This window comes from Pithys albifrons, chromosome 5 (assembly GCF_047495875.1).
Source record: "Pithys albifrons albifrons isolate INPA30051 chromosome 5, PitAlb_v1, whole genome shotgun sequence".
NCBI lineage: Eukaryota > Metazoa > Chordata > Aves > Passeriformes > Thamnophilidae > Pithys > Pithys albifrons.
The window spans coordinates 65,179,648-65,203,064 of record NC_092462.1 but is presented as its reverse complement, the minus strand read 5'-3'; the positions used below and the strand labels follow the sequence as shown (position 1 = coordinate 65,203,064).

General features: G+C 37.7%; 1 protein-coding gene across 2 annotated transcripts in view; it reads left to right on the top strand.

Moving 5' to 3' along the window:
* The window catches only part of ACOX3 (acyl-CoA oxidase 3, pristanoyl), a 33,776-nt gene extending 21,130 nt beyond the window's left edge, over positions 1-12,646 (top strand). For both annotated transcript variants that reach the window (XM_071556880.1, XM_071556879.1), the window contains 8 exons: positions 1,615-1,735; positions 2,235-2,354; positions 3,422-3,535; positions 5,188-5,303; positions 7,824-7,998; positions 8,464-8,531; positions 9,203-9,289; positions 12,224-12,646. In XM_071556880.1, the coding sequence (XP_071412981.1) occupies positions 1,615-1,735; positions 2,235-2,354; positions 3,422-3,535; positions 5,188-5,303; positions 7,824-7,998; positions 8,464-8,531; positions 9,203-9,289; positions 12,224-12,343 (921 nt within the window). In that variant the 3' untranslated portion in view covers positions 12,344-12,646. The remainder of the gene's footprint in view (positions 1-1,614; positions 1,736-2,234; positions 2,355-3,421; positions 3,536-5,187; positions 5,304-7,823; positions 7,999-8,463; positions 8,532-9,202; positions 9,290-12,223) is intronic.
* Positions 12,647-23,417: the final 10,771 nt, after the last annotated feature.

Here is a 23,417-nt window from a genome sequence, read left to right as displayed (position 1 = left end):
TTTACATATTTCTTCTTCACTAAGTTCTTACTATAATAAACTGGAAACTGTTAAATGGAGGATCTACTTAGAAGTCTTAGGCTGTCTTACAATCAAGAATGATGGAGCAATGTCTCAGAGAAAGGGGACATACAAAGTACTGATTAAAGTTGCATTTAGAAAAGCATTAAAATTAGTTTTGATGAAGTGATTAAAGTTTTATTGATTTCCGTGGGATCAAAAGTTATATTCTCTTGAAGATTTTTTATCATAAATATATTATGAGGGTGGAAATTCAGCATATAACTGTTGTAAATGATTCTGCAGGGAGCATGTATCAAAGACTTTTCTGAAATCACACTATTCTTAATTCCTGCACAGACTGTGAGTCTGGCTTGACTTTGCAATTCAAATTCATGTATTAGGATAAATATTTTTAGAGAAAAAAGTTAAGACTTTTGAGTCAGTGCTGAATTTCTCATCCACAATCAGTCCACTGGAAGTCACTGCTTTGCAGAGGAAATAGTTTAATCTGTCTGTCTTTGTGCAAGGACTGATTCTTAATTGAAATAACTGCAGTATGTTTTGTTATAGCATATAAATTCTATTTATTTTTGCAAATTTTGATAATATAAATTGTTAGGGCCTACACGCTGGCTATGTATTTTTCAGATCTTATTTAAACACCCAGTTTTTTTTCAGCTAAAATAAAGGTCATGAAAGATTTTTTTACTAATCTCTGGATATTCTAATTTCTCCTCTTTGTACAGATCGCAGAAGAATCTGTTTCATTTTTTTATCTGATACTTCATCTCTGGAGGTCTGCAGTGCACTCACTAATCTGAGGCAAAACTCTCAGGAAAAAATTGTGATAGGAAAAAACCTCATTGTTTGTTGAAAATGTTAAGAGTGTAATCCTTATTAATTCCTTTTGTTCTATAGGAGATCTTGAAACAAACAAACAGACAAAACGAACCAGGGAGTTACTCTTAAACAAGCCTTAGTTGTATCAAGCCTCTGTCTCCAGAAAACAGAATTCCAATTGCATTTTCAAAGGAGTGTCAGCAGAGTTATCAGCAGAGTTAGTGTAAATGCAGACCACTCTGATTCTTTGGAAACTGAGGGTGTACATTTAAGTTTTCCTACTCCTTGCAAAACAGATGCTTAAAAGATCAGTGTAAAAAAAAACTGTGTAAGGCAATGAATTTTATACATATCCCTGTGCTGACTGGGGAGAGAGATAGTGCCTGTGTCACAGAGGGAATAGAAGCTTTCTTTGGATGGGCCGCCTTCAACCACCTGCCTTTCCTTTTTTTGGGAGGGAAAGTTTGGCAAACAGTGAACTATCTCATTCAATGCCATGCCAGCTGGCACAGCTGAGCCAACATGTACCCATGTGTCCATTACCTGACACAAATTACTGCTGTCCCATATAAGGAAGTTGGTGGTGAAAGTTCTTCAGTTGTGTCAGGGTTTTTCTGTGGCACCAAAAAATATGCAGTTGTCAGAAAATTTTACACATGTATTGCCTGTTACTGTTCATTATAAAGCACTGCATGTATCTATGACTTTAGCTGGTCACAAACTTACCTTGTGTAGAAGTTATTACTCTTCTATAACTTGTTTTTCACAAAGGCTGATTTGGCACACGAGATTCATGCTTTATCTGCTGCCAGCAAACCACTGGCGTCTTGGACTGCTCAGCAGGCAGCCCAGGAGTGCCGAGAAGCTTGTGGAGGACATGGTTACCTTGCCAGTAAGTTACAAACTACTGCATACACTGATCAGGAAGAGAACAGTTATGTTGTTGTGATCTTCAACGGCTGTTATGTCATGCTGTCTGAATTTTAGCAATATGTTTAGAAAGTATTTTGTCCTCATATCCAGATTTTTAAAGTTTGTTTCATACCTGACACCACAAAAAGAAACCCCTAAACCTGTACAGCACAGAATGTACAAGTAATTTGGTCTGGATTTCAAAAATAAAGATGCAGATTTTATAGATGAAAATTCCCCTTGTAAGATGAGTGCCACACTTTTCTAAAATCTTTACAGCATGTTTGTTTTCACCAGATAAACAGTGAAATTTCAATCTCATCTGTTCACCATAATAGTTTTACATACAGGAACCATAATAGTTTTACGTACAGGAACAGACAACTCTCTTGCATTTTGTCACAGAATAATTATTTAATCTCTCTTAGCTTCTACTAGTGCATTGCAATATATTTAATTGTGCACTTGTTCTTATTAAGTGAATCGTCTGGGTGATATCCGAAATGACAATGATCCAAATTGCACATATGAGGGAGATAACAACGTCCTGCTTCAGCAAACCAGCAACTACTTAATCAGCTGGATGAATTGCATAAGAGGTAAGTTTTCATTGTGGTACCTTATGCTGGGATCACCAGTGTTTAGCTAATGGAATTAGGAGGTAATTTCATACTGAAAGCAATTGACAGTCATTTAATCATTTTGTAGAGCATAAATAATGTGCTACAGACTGTCATATGGTGCATTCACAGTACACAGATACTGGCTGCAATAAATACTGCTTCTCCTAAGTCTTGCAGAAGCTAGCTAGATGTTTCACCATCCTTAACCAGGTTAAGTCATATCTTACTCCCTGAGAAATGCAGTTTGGTTCAATGGAATTGCTCAAGAGGTCTGGAGCACCTCTGCTATGAAGACAGCCAGAGAGTTGGATTTTTTCAGCTGGAGAAGAGATGCCTCCAGGGAGAGCTCATTATGGCCTTCCAATACTTACAAGAAGGAGGGAGAACTACTTTTTACATGGGCAGATAGTGACAGGACAAAGGGGAGTTGTTTTAAACTAAAAGATGAGAGATTTAGATTACATGTTAGGAAGAAGTTCTTCCCTGCGAGGGTGGTAAGACACTGGAGCAGGTTGTGCAGAGAAGGTGTAGATGCCCCAGTCCTGGAAGTGTTCAAGGACAGGTCGGATGGGTCTTTGTAGTCTAGTGGAAGGTGTCCCTGTCCAGGATGGGAGAACTGGAACTAGCTGATCTTGAAGGTCTCTTCAAACCCAACCCATTCTAGGAGTATGTGATTCTGTATTGGGAAAGTCATTGTAAGCTCATATCACCTAACTTTTTATCAATACCCATCACTACATTTTGTAGTTCTTTAGATTTTTATTCAATTTTCCAGCAGTGAGTTTCACTAACATCTTACAGAGCTGGAAAACTCAGCAATTGGAGTTGAATCTTATGGGGCATAATTATAGGCAGTGATGTCAGGTTTTTCCACACTTGTCCACCAGTCCTCTTTTGGCTGGACTCGACCATAGTAAAATAAATATTATGGCCTAATTTCATCTGGCCTGTCCAGTGTATGCATGGCTTTGTAATAGGCTTTTAGTTCCAAAAAATGTGATTTCTTTTCTCCTAAATAATTTTTATTTCTTTTGGTATTTCAGATAAAGTTCCTTTCGAATCCCCTTTGGGAACAATAAACATTTTGCAAGATTACCATCGTATCCTTGGCTGGAAATTCTCAGCCATTAGTGTTGAAGATTGCATGGACTCCTCAGGTAGCCTTCTGCTGTGTTTAAACTGATTCTAGAATCTTTAATTTGCTTCCAGAGGAAAGGATCCAGAGGTCTGAGATTCAGCTTCTGCTGCTTACTAGATATTTGTCATATTTGCTGGTTTTCTTTGTATTATATACATTTCAGTTTACTAAGAATATAGTTTGCATTTCAAAATAGGTTCTATTGTCCCAGCCTTAGTTCTGGAATAGAGGATAGCATCAGATATTTTTCTTCCACTTTTGTCCCTCTAAAATTACATCTGTGATTTAGGGCTTTTGCCACTGTATTACTGTTTTCCAGTTCCAACGTGTTTAATTGCCACTACCTTCTATCACGAGAATATCTTCTTTTAGAAAACCACATAAGTGGTTTAGAAATATGTGGAAAAAGCATTAATTTTCTCTGCTTTTGTCAGTTGCTTTTGATTGTACAGAAAAAAATTAGTAACGGTGAAAAAAAAAGTAAATTCCCTGCAGTTTTCCTGGTTTGCTCTGTTATAATCAAATCAAGTATGACATTAGAGGCTGTTCCCATTTGTGTATCACTGTGAGTCCAGATTGGCCTTTGGAGGCAAAAACTGAAAAGAAGTGAGTAGCTAATGGGAGAATGACAGGACATAGAGCAAAAGTGTATCTGTATAACTGACAACATACTGGGGGAAGGAACTCCAGTCTTAATATATTAAGGGCAATCAAGTTGGTTCCTGTAATTCAATAGCCACTTCATTGCTCAAATAATTACAAAAAAGCTGAACTTCAGATAGTGATGCACAGTACCAAGCAAAATAGTAGCATAATAGCTATGGGGCAAAATCTGAATAAATTCAAAACACAAAGGCTTAGAAGAAAAAGACCAGTTCAAAACAACTGCTTGCTTTCTTGTTTGTTTTATGTTTCCAAGATTCATCAGAGCACAAACTAATACCTAAGCACATGTTCTCTCCTCTCTGTAATACAAACTGAACCAGACTATAGTTAAAAAGAAATCCAAATCTGTTAGAAACTGGACTGTTACTTTAGTTGCCTAAATGTAGGCAGCACATAAACACTTACAGTTGCCTAAATCATGTTCTACATTAAACTAAGAAACAAGCAAGCAGGATTCAGGCAAGGACTTTATGCTGAATTGCTTTTTACCTTAATAGTTCCAGGCTGTTCTAAAAATATGACACAATTATGTACAAAGCTAGTAATTTAAATGTGATTACAGTCAGCCACCTTTGCAATGTAGGAAGTCTTGAGCTTTCATTAATGTGGACTGTCTTCTCTTCTGGTATTCTTAGAAGAAACAGTGCATCGTGCAGACCTAAGTCGTAATGGAGTAAAAATTAGCAAGCTAAAAAATTTACTCAAAATTTATCCAGAAGTCTAAGCTGAGCTGTGGGTATACTTTGTGTTCTAGCTTGGGGTCAATTTGAACTAGTGTATGGTCAGGGGTGGTGTGTCTTCCCTGTGCTGTTACAAGTTGACTGTGGTCTCCCGGTATTTATTGTATGTACAGTAATGGACAAAGTGTCATGTCAATGCATTGATTAATCAATATTTTCACTTTTCATCTCAAGTAATGAAAACTGGGACTGCAGTAGAATTTATGTGTGACTTCTTGCATTATAAATGTGACTGTTAAGAATTCTGCTTCTCTCTTTTTCACAGTTCCTTTAGCAGCCTATAAATGGCTGGTTTGCTACCTGCTCCGAGAAAGTTACCTAAAACTGAGTAAGGAAAAGCAGGCTGGGCTAAGTGATTTTGAGGCAAAAAACAACTGTCAGGTAATATCTTTGTTATTATTTATTTTCATTCAAGTTTTTCAGTTCCTGTTAGCTTTTATCTGCTTGTGTTATGAAGTAAAATTTCCTCAACCATCAAGCAGCAAGCCAGATAACTAATGAAACTTAATACCTGTCCATGTGCACAGCATAAAACATGATAGCAGATCAGCTACTATCAGCAGAAGTCTTTCAGGATATATTTCCCTTCAGAGAAGTTGCAGGCTGGGTGATGTCTGTAATTGTGATAGCACAACTTCTGAAGACTAAATCTACTAGTGTTAAATCTACTGCAGCATCTGATTATTACTTCTCCATCTGCTCTTGTGGCCAACTACATACTGTAGGAAAGAATCTTTCTCTGGCAGGTAGGTAAACTAGATGACCTAATAGGTCTTTTTCATCTCCAATTCTTATATGGCAAAGTACTCTTGAAAGATACCAGACTGACAGCATTGGAACTTGAAAAAGAAACACTGACAATTTACATATAACAGATCCACTCTCTCACCAGAGTTTTAACAGCTAGGAATGGCTTAACTCCAAATTTCAGTGTATATCCCCAAGTTCACCAGATTCCTCTGCTACCTCCATGAGAAAAGCTGGCTCGCATCCAAAGAAAGAGCACTTGTCATTTGTCACTTAGAAAGATGAGTTCCCTGAAGATGGGCAGTGTCATTCACCTTATCTGCAAAGCTCATTAAAAAACATCAGGAAAGAATATTCAACTCTGCACCTAAAAAGAGCCAGCCTAGCTTCAACAGGGGATGATCTATGTGAAACCACTGGTAGAGTGGCAAAAATCTTTTCTGTTTTTACCCTAGAGGCAGCTTCTTAGAGAAACTTTTCAGGGTCAAAGTCAGAATGGGAATTGCCAGAAACTCAAGTCTAATTTCCTGTCAGTTGGCCAAGGCCTGGGGAGGTTGGTGCTGGGCCCAGTGCTTTAGAGAGAGTGGTTTACTCAAAAGTGTGAAAGTTCTCTTCTCTTTTACATTCAAATGTGCTAAAATCCAAAGATACTCAGGCATATAACTGCTTTTGAGATAGGCATTGATATACTTTAGGTCATTATGTTTTATTTTCTCCCTACAACTCCTCAAAACAGCAGGATTTTTTGTTTTAAATGGCATGCCTCGAAAACATCTGAAAATTATTTACAAGCTGTGCTTTGAAGACTTGTACATATTTGATTTAAAACTTTCTGGGCATGAAGAAACACTTTTCTGTCAGCTCAGTGGCTGACTAATACATAATATTTATTCATGCTGTGGGGGATCTGGAAGAGATTCCTATCCCTAGGTTATTTTATTTTGGGAGTAGTTTGATAGAAACAATACAGAAGTGCAAGCGGGAAATAGAATTATAGGGGAGAATAACAGAGGAATAATTTTTAATACTTCATTTGTGATATTAAGACTTACTTCCTTCTGACTTAGGGAATTAACATTGTTATCTAAAAAAGTCCATGTAGTAAGGGGGAAGTCCTCCCTAATCCTGCAGAGAATAGATGTGTGGTTTGCCATTCATACTAGTATCTGAGCTTGGACATAAATATGCCACTGGACAGCTGTTGAGAGAGACGGTGTTCTTTGGAATATGCCTTTTTTAAATGACATGGTGGATTTAAAAGAAAGGATAATGCAAGTATGTAAAAGAAAAACTAATCAGCTAATTCTAAATGAAAGAAAAACTCAAAAACCCTTAACAAATGAGCTAAAACCAAACACGTATTACAGCATTGCAACAAATCAGCCAGAACAGCAGTGGTTTTATATTCTCCTCCTGTTCACCAGATAGGATGTTTTCAGTCAGCAGTCTATTTCATGGTAGAACATATGTCACAATACAGCAGAGGCGAAGTATATAAATGTAGACAAGTGTTCCTATGTGAGTACAGTCACATGCAGGTTTTATACCCTGCATTAGCAGTAACTGGTGACTTGTCTTTCTCATGAGATAGTCGACAAGGATTAGTTGCATAGTTCCTTGAAAATGTGTTGCAATCTATTGCAATCCATAAACAGAATCTACTTGTGCTGACATGATTAGATTTTTATTTCTTATTTGAAGCAACTGCAATAAGTTTTCAGTAGGAAGATTTTTATCCTCTTTATAAAACTGCATAATATTAAATCAACATAGGTCTATCTTCTTAAGTGTTATATGTGTTTATTAATGATCCTATAATCAGCAAACCTGATCTTACATGGTCTTCTCTCTGATGTAGCTACTTGATCCTACAAAGTCTGGGTGCAACTGCCAAACGACTTTGGTAATGCTCGCATACAATCTTATTTCTATGAGACGTTTCATGAGTTATTTTATAACTAACCTTTGCACAGATGTTGAAGAATATGTTTTCTCCTACCGCTTCTTCTTAGAATTTCTTTAATCTCAAGCTGAGTCATGAGATATAAATCAACAGAAGTCCACTAATTTCACCACAGCAATGCTATTTTACACCAGCTGAGGCTTAGTTCTTTGTATTTTGATACTCAGTGTCCTTCTTTTCTGTTTCCTCAGGTGTACTACTGTCGATCACTGGCCATTGCCTTTATTGAACAAACAGTCCTACAGCAGTACCATGACTACACTCATGACCCCAACATTCCACCTACTCTGCAGCCCGTGCTCAAGAATCTCAGCGCTCTGTATGGACTCTGGTCTTTAAGTAAACACCTGGCCATGCTCTACCAAGGTGAGATCAGCTCCCTGAATATACTGTGCATGCCACTTGATTAAAGTCCTAACTTGGCAGGGGTAGGGAATCCTAAGATTTATGTTAGAGCATTTTTTTTACTGCTTGTCTAATATAAAACAATTATTCTTGACCAAATTTTCAGGAATCTGGAACAACAAATTAACCCAAAAGGCTCTCTCTTGGCTCAGAGATGATGTAGGGATCACAGGTTTTGGTATGATCCAGAGCTTGGGGGAGAGGATAGGGGATAGACAGCAAGATGCTGTAGTGTAGCTGTAGTGAGCAAAAGGCTCACCATATCTTAGATTAATAATTTTGCAGCCAACTCCTTAATGAGACTTTCAGTTCAGTTAGAGAGATGTATCTGTTTAGTCTTTTGACTACTGAGCTGAAGAACTGTATAAAAGGTTTGTATCAGTGTAATTTTAACTGCTATAAATTTCTCTGTGAACGTGTTTCCAGGTGGCTATGCTTCAGGTGAACGACCTGGTAGATTTATTCAGAATGCTATTCTGGAGCTCTGCTACAGGGTAAGCCTGGTTTTTGTGATTATATAATAATATAATGTACAAATACTAAAAAAAAAGAGATATCAGTTATTCTGTAATTCAAGGGGTAATTTAGCAGGATATTAGATTAATAGATTCTGAATAATTTTCTCTAAAGTTTAGCAATGCATTGACCCTGAATCTAGTCCTAATTGATTTATCAATAAACAGAAAACAATATGTCCTACAAAATAACACCATAGCATTTGTGGCTTTGCAATCTTCATTGTAAAGCTAGTGAAGTATTTCAATCCAATTCTATATATTTCATTATTGTGTTAGTTTGTGAATTTTTTTCTTAGCACTAAAGCTTTCCAAACTGAAATATATTTGCAGGTAAGCAACATTTCAAAGAAGAAGCTGGGCATGACATCTTTAGAGTTCAAACATATATGTGTTTAGGTGTGTAAACATTACCAGATGAGTTAAAATGTGTTTTAAACTCCGTAAGTAAAGAAGGAAAACGTTTAAAATACAGTCAGTTACCCTGGGAGTGAAAAAAGCTAAATAAAACTAGGCTGCTTACTGTGGTTACTCTTAAATTATCAATAGCTGATATTTTATGAAAATATTTTTTATGCTACCCTGTAGTTCACAAGTAGCCATAGACAGCTAGAGAAGTTGCCAAATGTACCTCTTTTGTTTTTAAACAGTTGAAAGATGATGCAGTTGCTCTGGCTGATATCCTTGCTCCTCCTGACTTCATTCTCAATTCTACCATTGGTAAAGCTAGTGGAGAGGTAAGAAAACTAATTGTTAAATTTTTAAGTTTAATCATTAAGGAGATTATTGCCTGTAAATAGCTTTAACATATTCAAGACCCTTCTCAGGTACAAAAGAAAAGAAAATCACTTTTTCAGTGGAAGGTCCTATCAGAGTTAAATTGATGTCAGCAGAAAATGTCATTTTGCATTTGCTGGAGATAAGCTTCAATGGGAAACTTGTGAAGTCTTGCTCTAGTTTGCTCTTGTGGTTACCTGTGCACTGAACATAAAAGATAAAGAGGCTGAGAGAAATTTTTGGATATAGTTACATAAGGCAAGAGTTAAGAGCATAAGAATGACTGGATTCAGTTCAGTTCAGAAAAGACTCTGTAACTGGCAGAGAAGGATGGCCAAGGAGAACAACGTATGGAACAGATGAAACATCAAGGTGTTCTTCCCCTGATGTCTCAACTGTTGGCAGTTGATGGTTTAAGAGATATTTCATGCTGTAGGTTGTATTTGTATCATTCTGTTTCATAGCCACAGATGTGTGTCTATCCTACATTTTTTTCATCCATTTTCAAATTCAACTGTCATTTGGCTTCCCTCACAAAATAATTATTACAACTTATGAGTATTTTAGAAAAATACTTCCTAGGCTCAGTCTGTATACATTTACTATTGGTGGGAGACTTTTCATTCCTCTGACAGACCTTGTTTCCTTTGTAATTTTTGCTTTTCCATATCCTTTCTGAGATGTCATAACCAGACCTACAAGAAGGGACTTGGGATGGGGGTGCACCGTGGGGTTGGTTTTCCAAGGTCATGGTCCCTTTCTGCCTTTTTTTCTTGACGCATTTCAGGGTCTGTGTTTCATTCCAAAGTCTCAGCAAGCCAAAATTCTTGCTTGCTGGCCAAACCTACTCAGCAGGGCCAAGCTGTGGGATAACTGTTATGTAGAGACTGGTGTCACAGTTACAGTAGTTTGGTTCAGGGTGGATAGATACTGTAGACAAGCCGTAGAGCCTGGGGACACTGCCAGGATGTTTGTCAGGATTGCTGAGTCAAGTACTTGATGCTTTCCAATATTCTCTGTGTCTTCTTGTCTAAAGTTGTCCATTGTTCCCATAGTGATCAGGGAATACAGAAAGCAGCCGAGATGTTTCTAACAAGAGGCTGACCTAACACAATGATTACTTTATTAACACAGCCTTTACAAATACAGGAGGAAAGGCTAGCTCTACCTACCCAGCTCTCTCAGTTGAGGGCTGTCATCATCACTGGAAAGCTTCTTGCCATTTCTGTAGGTTTTTGGGAGGGAAGCTCCTAAAATAACTCTTCAGAGGAGGAACATAATTGTAAGAATGTTAAAAATATCAGTGTTGGCCAAAGACCCATTTTCACATGTTATTCTGTCTCTAACAGAAGCTGTGAACAGATGCTATAGGCAGAGATACAAAATATGGTACAAGTACACAGTGATCCATTCCTAGAATATTATCCCATTTTTAACAGTCAGATGGAGATTTCTTAGCTGATAAAGATGTCATGTGATGGTTTTGACTAGCTCTCAGCTCATGCAAGTGTAGAAGGCACAGAGACTTATTAATATTAGAGATTCATATTAAGAGTCTAATATATGAAATACGCACATAGGACTCTAAACACTACTGACTTCCTTCTGTACTAATTTTTTATAAATTCATTGAATCATATTGAGAAAATAATTTCAATCAGTGATATCCAACCCATGCTCTGTGGAATTCAGGGAGGCTTTTGAACTGCCTGTAAGTTTGTGGTTTTCAACTTGTGTAAATATTCTCAACTGAAATTTGAAAAAGGCTGCCAATCCCTCACTCACAGAAAACACTCAATAAAGCTCCTTGTCTCCTGACTGTCTATATTTCGTTCCCTATTCGTTTCTATCTTTGCAGCTTCCAGAAACCAATACAAACATTTTAGTAAAAATCACAGTATAGTAAAGAATAGATTAACCAAGTATAACAGGAGAATGAATTTAATTCAGAGTAAGCTGCAATAGAGGGCATTCTACTATGAGCCACCGATCATAGAGCAGAAGAAAAGTTTCAGAATTTGTTATGGACAGCTTTAAGCACCAGAGAAGAATTCAGATTCCCTTTAAAAGAAAATTTCATGGTGCAGACATGGTTTTGGCATAGAAGTTTTGACAATCTCTGCTTAAATATGTGAAGTGATTGCCACATTTATTTCAACATTAATTAAAAATTGTTAGACAATATTACATGGAACATTGAATGCAATAAATAGTTAATGCTGGCTCATGTAATCAAGGTAAAAATGTATTTAGTATTAAATAGAAGAAAGGCTTTTCACTTTACCTCACTGATTGCTTTTTTACTACATTAATATTTCATTGTACTGTACTCTATCTTACTGCTGGAAATACGGCTTTCCTTTCCTCATCTTTCCAGAATGATATTGAAAGTTTTAAACTTCAGTTAATTATGAAATAAGAAATGTTGCTAAAATTAGGCTTTTGCAAAATTTACTTCCGATGTACTTTTTTTTTACTCTTCCATGTAAAATTGCAAATTGATGATAAATTAGCAATCCACTTCTGAGAGAAGAATTTCTTAGGCTCAAATTGAGCATTAGTTCACATCTAGAAGAGAAGTTATATTACTGTCCAGAAATGTGTTGAAACAAAGGTAACAACAGACCTGTCTTCACATTTGGATGGAACAAAGATTAGCTTAATATAACCTTGTTTCTGGATTTCTACCTTTGCTAATACAACTCATGTCACGTTAAAAACAAACAGTAATAAAGATTACTGGTTTCTTGTTCTTATGACAAGGATGGTCTAAATGATTTACACAGAAATCTGATGTTTACAGTACTTTGAAATGTTGTGCTTTATCTTTGTGTTTATTCTTGCCTCTACATAATTATTTGCATTAATCGTTTTTTATTACTATTGTTTTGCAGTTATATAAAAATATGTGGGGAGAGATTCTTCAAGGCAACAAAGTGCTGAAGAGACCTTCATGGTGGGCAGAATTTTGTTTTGATAAACCTGTTGTAGGCAGGCTGAGGTCAAGATTATAAACCAAACAACTTGTAAGAGTCTGGATGGGCCTGAGATGGGACACCTCATTTCAAACAGCAGGAGCAAATGAGACCATATGTCAAACACTGAAAATGGAAGAGATTTTCATTGAGAGGTGCCAAGTTTTAAAGTAACTTTGAAATCAAGTCCAACTTGGTCTCCGAGACTGTTAACATAATAATGGCAAGAGCAAGAGCAACACATCTGCACACTATACATATTTACTCAATTAAATACAAAAAAATGAAGATTCATTATAATCGCTGCTTTACAAAGTTTATATAAAAGAAATTTTCCAATCAGTCTTTTGTTGTTACTTTCATATTACAGAAGGTAAATAATGAACAACCCCATTTCCCACCAGGGATTATGAATAAGCTGACAAAAGAAAAAAAAATTAGGACAGACCTGACAAAAGCTGTATTAACTATGAATACATTGAGGGAACATGCAGGGAGCATCTTCCCCTCTGCTCCCCCATTCTCAGATTGCAGAGAACCAACCTATGTACTGTTTCAGAAAAAAAATAGTGGTAAGGAAAAGCAATCATTTCAATGTTAAAGCCAAGTATCCATCTGTGGAGGCATAGGACTCCTTAGGGAGCTTGTTAACTGCCACAATTCTAAAGAATCAAACCATAAATAACAGCAATATGAAAAGATGGCTCTGATTAGTGACACCCTGTTTTTATCTTAGCTCAGAAGTGGGAATTTGAAAACATTCACAGACTGTTAGCTTTTGGCTGAAAAGACTGGTCTTTTAATAAAGATAACTTATTGCCACACCTCTCAATCTTAATAATTTTACCACCACAAGTTCAAGGTCAATTAAAAATTACCACCTTCAACATACTTCAGCTAAAAGTAAATCGAGCAAAACCCTAAAATTCTGTGGCTGTTGTTTATAGACCCATTGGAAAAATGGATAAAAGCTATCTTGTTAAACATAAACTGTATGTTTTTTTCTGAACTACTTTTTCTTTGCAAGAGATAGTCAGTGTTACCTGTGTTTTTTCTGCCTCTATTTTTAGTTCTTTTCTAATGAGGTACCATAATTCAGGATGTCCCAAAAGAAGCTCTTTTTCTTGCTATTGAACTGTAGGAAAGTTTAACGTTCTTTCCGGAAAAAAACAGGCCTAGTATAAAGTTTTTATTTTCTTTGAGCTGTTTTGCCCTTTTTAATAAAGTCCAATAGGTGGCATCATCCAATGGGAAAAAAAATGTAGACCAATACAACTAAACACCTCTCATTAGATATTATGGAATCATGGGGTCTCATGGTTGTCTTTAGCAATTTTCTGTATCAACAGCAAATCCAACAAGGGTCTCCTGCTTGCATTTGTGCAGACCTGAAGGAAACACAGGCAGAGCATGTTATGCCCAATGTCCAGGGTGAACACCAGGATATCTCTAACAGTGAAAAAGTCAAATGGGGAAGAGATTTTCTGCTACCTTAAATGTAGTACCTCCACATGCTACACTATCAATGGTGGTCAACAGCATTATTTCACCATCTTACATGGGTGTGATTTCACCATCACCTTTGAGCTCTTCATAAGGGACACATCTTTTCCTTCTTCCTTCCTCACAGATGGGAAAAGAGTTGTTTGTAAAGCTTGTGTATAAACTATTAAGTCTATTTATGAGGCCTTAGTAGCCCAGAAGAAAATACAAAGGTGTTTAGCATATTGCTTAAGCCACCTTCATCCTCAAAAAACCCAAAACAAAGCTGTGTAACAGTAGCACAGAACTGAAGACCTGATGAAGCCAAAACACATGACAGGATAAACAGGCACCCTGTAAAAATATATCTCAAAGTTGTTCCCACAAATCTTATTTATTATGACTATTTTGTCAACAGCCAAACTCCATGTTAAAAGCTGAGTCCCTCTATGCTGATAAGGACTGTACAAGCTGGCAGGAAAATTCCTGTTTGTTCTGAAAAGCTTCTAACTTCAACTAGAGCAAATGCTGCTAACACTGCCTCAGCAAGAACATAACTATGGGCAGAGAAAATGGGATATTCAGACAGTATGATTATGGAACCCAAAATAAGAATTGTGAGACAGCTTGCAGGAAGAATAGATCTTCATGGGTGCCCACACAGCTCAGAAGTTAAGAGCCTTGCCCTCCAAAGCTGAAGTCGGTAGAAGTGAAGAAGCAGGGTTGCTTGGGGTGAGGCCTTGGGGATTCACTCTTTAAAAAAAATCACACATCTCTGCACCCCCAGCCATGGGCGGATGGTGGCTGCTCCCCAAGACTGTTTGCAAGCTCAGTGCAAGTGTTCAGCAGCTGTCAGGCTTTACTGGCTGCCAGCAGAGGCTGTCACTGTTCACTCACAGCCAGCACAAAATCACAGTTCAGCAAAGGCAGGTTCATTCTATGGGCAGAGCCAATCTGCCCTTAATATTATCAAAACTAGTCTTTTCTGTATGAATAGCTGGATAACCGTTCTTTCATCAGTTATGACTATGAATTTCTGAACTGTACATTTAGCCAGACCTGTGTATTGAAATGATCAAAATACCCTTTTCCTCTGAAGTCAACAATAAGCCAGAGGTTCCAGGGCTCTTCTACATCCGGCTTCTCAGAGTGACAGAAATTGTGAGTCTGAATTTGCAGAGCTTCAGCATGGAGAGATGTCATGAAATTTGGCATCCAATTATGTACTAAATCACAGGGCAATAATTCAACAACTACCACAAGATGTCATTATTATATGCAGTTTCTTCCTCTTCATAGAACATTTAAATAAGAGAGGCCTCTGTCAGAACAGAAAAGTCATTTCCCTTCCACTTCAAATGCCAAATAAAGTTGGATGTGTCACTTTAACTTGGTTGGGAAGCTGGGTCAAAGGCTGTCAAATAGCTTCAGTCCAAAACAATTTGGCCATGAAAATCTGTCCTTTTAAGCTGCCACATGAAGGCACTAGAAAGTTGAATTCAAATAGGCCTGAAAGAGCCCTAACGTTCTGCTTCCCCAGTGCCCTGTCCATGCTTCTCTCCTGGATAGTGGATTACTGACGAGGGTATTTTAAACTGGTTTCTTCTACAATGAACTATTTCTGGTGATATGATTCAAAGCAGAAAGGTTCTAACAGAAAACATTAAATTGTTTATGTGCATTAGGACACTGAATGCAGACTTCTGCCTTGCTGATGTGGCAAGATAAATATATGAATATTTCACATCACCTTTTTAGGAGTGATGATGTCAGGAGAAATGCCTGGGGAGTCAGGTGGAAGCCCTGCCATCTTTGCAGCTGCAGTTCTATGGATGTAGTTTTCCCAGAGGTGCGTTTTCTGCAGAGATAGCTAGACTGATACACTACTATTTCTGTCTGAAAGCCTCTTTCCCACTGTAATAAATGATTTATCACACATTCTACAGGGTTGCAAGTTCCTCCTCTGTTTGCCTTTGTTCATGTATTTTCTTTACTGACTTAATGTGTTTTCAGACCAGAGTGGTGATTTCATAGAAGCACATGCTACCAGCATGACTGCTCTCTCTCTCAGGTTCAGCCATATGGACATCACGGAGGCCTGTATGTCCTCTTGGAGCACTGTACCTCACGGGCCTCAACTGTGTTTTGTTGTTCCCAATTCTCATTAGCCTGAGATCAGAGTAAGGCTTCAGATCATTTTAGCTCGGTTCACTGGCCTGAGGAGCACCATAAGCAGAGGGGAGCTCGATGCATGAGACATCCATGTGATAGTATAATCTGATCCAGCCGAGTGAAGGTCAGCTGTGGTCACAGCAGGCTGCCCACAACACTGTCAGTGGGAACAGAAGCAGAAAGCTTCATTCTTCTCCAAGCAAGTCAAATCACAGGTTTATCAAATGCAAGCAGAGCATTTCACACAGGTTCCTTTCAGAGGCAGAGCGAGAGGTGAACACAGTTTAGCTGAGACCAGCAGTTCTGCTGACTACCTTGCCTTGTTTTTCTTTCTTAAATATTTGCAGCCTGGTTGTGTTTGTTCAGCATTCCCACAGCATGAATCTTTCTTGAATAAATGCAAGTTCCATCAGGAATTCCTTCACTGTGTTTGTCAAAGACTAGACCAGCAAGTGTGTGGCTAGAATAATTCCCAGTGGATTTCCTGAAGACAAATTACACATTTTTTTTAATATTTTTTGTTTGGGAACTACAGTCCACTTTAGTAGCCATCATCTGCTGAGATTTGCAGCAGTCTTCAAAGACCATCAAAGATTGTTATTGGTCAATAGCTGCCTTCACCAGCCCATGTTCTTCCATCCTCCTTCAGAGCGCCCTCCCCACCTCATTTCACTTGTGATCTTGCTGATACCCAGAGCTTTGCTAATTACTCATTTTTCCAAATCATAAAATATGCATTATTCCTTCTCACAAAGAATATTTTTGAATTTTATGTTCTTTGATGGAAAAAAGCCCTCATTTCCTAATATAAATTCTCTTTAGAAGGGCAGTTGCCTGCAGCATATTTGCCATGGAGAGTTAACTACAAATTGGAAAACAACCCATGGAAGGATGAACATGGAGCTTGAGCTGTCCAGACCCGTGACTATGATAGAGATGTGACTCGTGCTTTCAGCAGGTGATCCACAGGCCAGATCACTTCCTAAGGCATCCAGAGGAAAGCAATGTCACTGCCAATGTGCTGTACAGCATATACTGCGCTGGCATTACCACCTCCATGGGGTTTTGGGGGGCAGCCTGTCCATAAGCAATGTGCAAACAAACATTGCCTGAGAGGGAAACATCTTTTAACAGTGTGATATGTTATTTTTGTAAAATGTAAGAATCAAAACAAGAATCTATAGACAGACTTCATTTCCTATGGCAAAAATATGGGCCGTGATGACAAAATTATATATAATGAGGCAAAAGAAGTACTCAAGAATTGGTATTGCACTATATTTATGTGCTTTTGTCACTGGAATATGAAGAAATACTTTTCAGTCCCTTAGTAACTCAGGCAGATGTTAAGCAACAAACTATGGTAAACACATTAAAATCAGCAGACCCATAAAACAAAAGATGGTGAAGGCTTTCCTAGGAGACTTGACTGGTCTAATCATATTCATTTCTCTTATATTTAAGAGTATCAAAGAAATTCCACTAGAATAGAATTTTCTTGATATTATGCCAATATTTTAAAAGGACAAAAAAGCGGTGAACTTGATTCTATCACAAGCAAAGTAATGGAAAATTCAAAGGGGGATTCAACTAGTAAAACAATTAGCATTTAGTAATTTAAAAAAATCAAAAATTTTACAGAAAATATGTTTTGTCAGACAAATCTGATTTCATCCTAGGTATTCTCAAACTATGTTTTTTGAATATATATGACATGCAACATAGGCATTTACATCTAAGACACCATATTTAAAGTCACATGACACTTGAGAGGGAAAAAATCAATTGGCAAACACACATGACTTGGTTTAGGAGCTTCCTGACAGACACGATCTCAGGAAGTCATCAGTGGTGAAATTGTTATGTGTTCTTTAGGAATGTTACGAAGGATAATCCTAGACCTGCCACTGCTTATTATTTTCCTCAGTGAGATGGAAATAATTTTAAGATCTCTTTTATTAAAATGTCCAGAATTAGTGGACTGGCAAATAAAGCTGAGAACAGATGTAATCTGAAATGCTTAATAAGTTTAAACCTGCCTGGTATTGCTGTCCCAAGTATGCAACAGCACCTTCAAAAACATAGGGATAAAGAGAGATTTTTGTCATCCTAGGTCAGACAGAGGTGAGAGAAGATGAATACATTCCACTCCACACTGGCTGGTTGCTCTTATCAACAACTGAATGCCACTGATTTATTTGGAAGAGAATTACAGTTTTCCTAAATGCTACAGGAGTGTCACAGGAAGAGGAAGAAAACGTGAGATCCTTATAACCTTCATATGATCAGAGAGTTGTTTTCTGTTAAGTCCTATTGTTAAAAGGCCACATCCAAATGCCAACCTGCCTGGAAAATGGAAACTGTTGTGGAAAAATAGAATTTCTAGGAATATTTATCTGTGTTCACAGAAACGAGATGCCAGACTCCTGCTTCCTTATGGGCACAAACCAGCAAAACAGAGCAGCAAAATTGACTTCAAACCTGAAGAAAAGTGTGGTACAACTGGAAGCTGAACAAATTCAATGTTTAGCATGTCAAAGAGGGGCTTAAAATATGATGCAATTACAGTATTATTGGCTTGTCCAAAGTGGAGCAAAATGCTGTACGCCAAAACAAGTATAATTTTTGCCCAGTCACTGGGAAGAGATTTAAGGAAATGGTTTACTTAGAAGGAATGTTTGTGCCTGTACACTATTTGGGATGACCGAATAACGGTCTATGGTTTTGTTACTGCACCAAGATCCTTTAAATCAGAACAGCTGGTGCCACATGAACTGCCCTCCAAAAACGTACTTCTCTGAGCGTCATTAAATAATGATTTTTTTAAGCCCACACAAACACTTGGCTTTTTCCATCTAGTTTATCAATGATGAATGTTTTCAAAGTTCAGGACTGAGCTCTGGCTGTATTTCACTAGTGTGAGGAAGAAGCCAGGACAAACATATCTCCTGGGGAGTATTCCCAGTTGTAAATTTATTTTTGACACATATAGGGTAGAATCGGGATTCTGTGCTTGTTTTGATCTCTTTAAAAATTCTTATTAAAGGGATATCTTCCAGCTCCACAAAACTGCATATTCTGCTCCAGTCCTAAAACCGTTGGGTGAGTTCCACAGCCAGAAGTGTGGGGCAGTGGGAGAAACACACAAGTGCCTCAGACGCTCAGCAAGCAGCAGCCCAGTTCTTTGCTCAATACATAAATATTTGCATGGTTGAGCTGTGCTCTATGGCAGATGAAAACCACGTATTTTTTGCACAGCACTCAGTTGCACTCAGTGTTCATCCAAGGCACAACCCATCGGCACAGATCCAGTCAAAGCCACTCTTTGCTCTCCCTGGTGGGCTCTGTTCCAGGGTGGCCCTGTGACAGTTATCAGGTGATACTTTGGAGGTGGTGCAATGCTGTACTTTACTTGAGCAGCAGAAACACATTCTTAGCTTGCACAGTCTGTTGTGGCTACAGTGACAGCATGTGTTCAGGAAAATTCCCTGTTTCTGGCTCACTTTTTGGTTTGAGTTTCATTCAGGTTCTTTTGATGGGGAGAAAGAATTACTGAAAATTTTACCTTTCTAATTACCAGGTTGTCTGTTTTAAACAGCAAGGCAATAGGCAAAGCAGTACTTAACTATGTTATGGTATCTTTTCCTCAGGGTCCAAATTTCTGGTGTCTTTGCACTATACTTCAGCTGTAAGGCCAGTTCAACAACAAAAGTTTGAGCATTTGTAGTATTATTTCTGTTGCCAGGCTCCCTGTTCATTGTGGGAGGATTCCACATGCAACCAGATATGATTTTCCTCTGTGTTAAGAAATAGTTCTGGCAATAAACTGCTTTGAGTCATCTTTGTGTTTGCTTGACTTCTATAATAATATTATCCAGCTAATCTCACAAGACAGAATTTTAGATGTTTAAAGAAAAAAACAAACTTGGTTTTTTTTAATTTTGACTTAAGAAAGCTCACAATTGAAAGTCATGCTGTATTTTGCTTCAGTTGAGGGTAGATAGCAAAAAACTTCCACAAAAAGTTACATTCCTTAGAAGTTTAATCTGCAACATGATTGATTACAGTTTGTTCTAGTTGGGAGGAACATGGTAGCATCATCATTAGTAGCATGTCTCACCATTACTCAGAAGCATCATGCTACCTCTGAATGATCAGAATGATTCCCTTATGTGTATTCGAATTCCCATTCAGGGATGTAACCAAGGAAAACAATTAAGAGGTCCTGTACAGACTCATTCATAGATGTCCCATATCATAGGAGTTGAAGTGACTCAAGATGTCATCTGGTCAAATGCTGTTCTTCAAGACAAAATTAACTATAACAGTATTAGTCCTTAAATATCACACTTTCTTCAATACAGGTTAAATTATGATTAACATACTGGGAAAGACAGGCATAGCTGTTATTTCAGAAATCTAGTATGTTTTAATCATGTTTTTGTAGATTCTTGGTGGAGAGAAGGTGAGGGCTTAAGGGCTTATAATGCTTGAGAGACGAATTCACAGCCCAGGGTCCCACCATCCCAGATGCTGTACACAAATGTACTCTCACAAATATATCTCCAAACCATTACAATTTAAATAAAGACAAGAAATAATGCACTATGAACAAATCAATGTCAGTACTGGATAGCATTATGTGGAGCAATCTCAGTGTTCCATTTGCCATTTTTAGCCAAAACTTTCCGAGTCCTCCCTAATTTGGAAAGGAAACATGAGAAAAATGGTAGCCAGTACTTGGCATCCAGAAGGGAATCATGGAGCCTGAAGGAAATATCCTATCAGTGAATGAAAGCTTTCAAAATTCGGATTAGGCTGTGATAAGTCTTGAGAGTAAAGACCAAGAATTTACAGTTAATCTAATAATGAAGACAGTGGAGAGACACAGAAGGCAAGGGACAGTGCCAAGGTCCTGTGCTAAGAAAGAGTGCAAATAATCTCTTGTATTTGGCATGGAAATTAAAAGGACAGAAGTGCATTTTCCAAGGACAAAGAAAAGGAAATAATGGGTACATACTTCTATCAATATGTTTTACTGTATGAGAGGGAAGTCAATAGTTTTTACAGAAAACTTGAAGCTGTTTTAAAGTTTGGATATAGTTTGGACATAAGGACCAGACTGACTGACTTTCGTCCACAGTGGAAGTCTCTCCTTGAATTGCTACTTTAAGTAATTACATCTGTGGCGATTTTTCTCAGTTATTTTTTGCTTCCACGTGTATCTAGGCAACACTTAGAATAATATTATTCTCTAAAAAACTTCTAAAATCCAACAGTTCATTGCAACATGTTGCAACATTTCCATATACAGATTTCATACACACAGACACACAGTTACTTATGAAACTCAATCCACACATGTGTTTTCAGATGCAAATTAAACAATTTTTAAGCAGACTTGCTCAAATCATTCTCCTTCTGGTTGCCATGTCTTTCTGTCATAATTCAGCCAGAATTAAGTATATAAGCTAGGTGTCTGTGTATATTTTTTTTAACACAGAGTCATAACATCACAGTAGTCATCTTCTTAGGAAAGCATTATGAATGACAAAGAAATAATAAGGGTTATATGGTATACTGATTAGAATTATAATAAAAGTTAATAAGATCATTATATTAAGAGTTACACTGTAAAATGTAGTAGAGGGAATTCTCTTACTTTCAAGAATTATAGCAGAACTGTGAGCATAATTTACATTTTAAGTTTCTTTAAAAATAATTTAGTTAATCTCATTTGTCTAATGAAATTGCAGTTATATTTTTGAGTAATAAAGTCACATAGGGGAATTGCTGTTATTTTACCAAATGCAGCCTATAGAAAATATTACCATTTTAATTACCTCAAGATGTTTAGAGATAGTTCCTTTAATTAAAAAACAGAGGACCTAATGGCAGTGGTATGCCTAAAGAACCCAGGAAATCATTTGTTGATCTGTGGTTGCTATGAGAATATTCAGAACTATAGACTGTCTGTGGGTAAACACATTGCTATGTAAACTATAAATGCTTTGAAAAGCTTTAAGTTTCATGCAAACTCCGTTTTGATGCATACACCCTTTCTGATTACTGAAGTAATGCATTTTCAATGATTGCATTGTACTGTGTCCACAAACTCTGTCTAAACCCTTTCCTTATGAATTTCCCCACATGTGCACCTATGGAAACTGTTGTGTCTCACGCAGGTTGAAGTGCTTGTGTTTGGCACAGGAAGCAAGTCAGCCTTTAAACCACACAAAAAACCCCAAGACTGAATAGTCTATAGTAAGCAGTGATCTCTGATCCAAAGGTTTTCAGCTTTAAGAAGAAGCTGAAAGAAGAAGCAGTGGGCAACCCCTCATTCATAGGAAGCTGCCTCCACAGCACTAGGGGTCTGCATTGGTTGACCTTGTGCACGCAAGAACCTGGGAGCAGAAGACCCAGGACAACAGCCTCTTCTAGCTGAACCATAGCCTGGGACAGGCCACCTTCTGCTGGACTAACGGTATGGGAAATGTCTTGTTTCTCTGTCTTCAGACTTCATGAGGTATACGAGTGATGGGGTGTAAACTGGTTAAACATGGCAAAGATCACAGATATGGGTTAAATCTGATCAACAACAGTGTGCATTTTGTAAGAGTCAGAAGGGGAGTATTAAGAAAACAAGCTGTGGTCTTCCTCCTGACAGGAAGCATAACGTATAAGCTATGGCCTGAACCCAGCCACCCTGGCCATGGGGTTTGACAGCACCTGCCCATCCCCTGTGGCCCAGACAAGAAGAGCATCTGCAAAGGCTCAGGCTGAAACATCTGCATGTCACTCCACAAACACAGCTTACCATGTGTTACTAAATTACCAAACAGCCTGAGATTCAGAAGGACTTCCGATGAAAGCGGAGGAACAGTTTATGCGAAAAACCTTTTTATTTATAGCACAGCATGACCAGAAGCAGATTTATAATTGCATTAAATTGTTTACACAGAAGAGTAATGACTGACACAGCTGTTTCCTCCTCCCACTTGTCAAATTTCTTTTTTTCTCCCTTTTTTTACTATTTCAACCTTTTGGTTATTTTAGTGAAATACATTTTACCATACTGCTTTACTGACTTCCTTGATTTACCTAAGATACTGTAAAATTAATGAAGTCCTGTATGGATAAATTGACTTGTGTATCATTACATCTTCCTCAATAGAGGACAAACCAGGGATTTATAGACAGACTTCAACCCTTTCAAGGGGTTCAGCAGAACACAGGAAGAAAGCTCTGTATAGAACTGCCACTTTGCAAAACTCAGTAATGCCCTCCAACAACATTACACCAGTGGCTCAGTATGATGAAGCAAAGTCCTGCCTTGCCTATCACTTCTCTTAAAAATATTCCTATCTCCAGGAAACAACATATCAAAAAGCACCATCCATCTGTTGCCAGCTGGCATATTTGTCTCAGTAGAAGAGCCAGAAGACAGATACAAATGCTG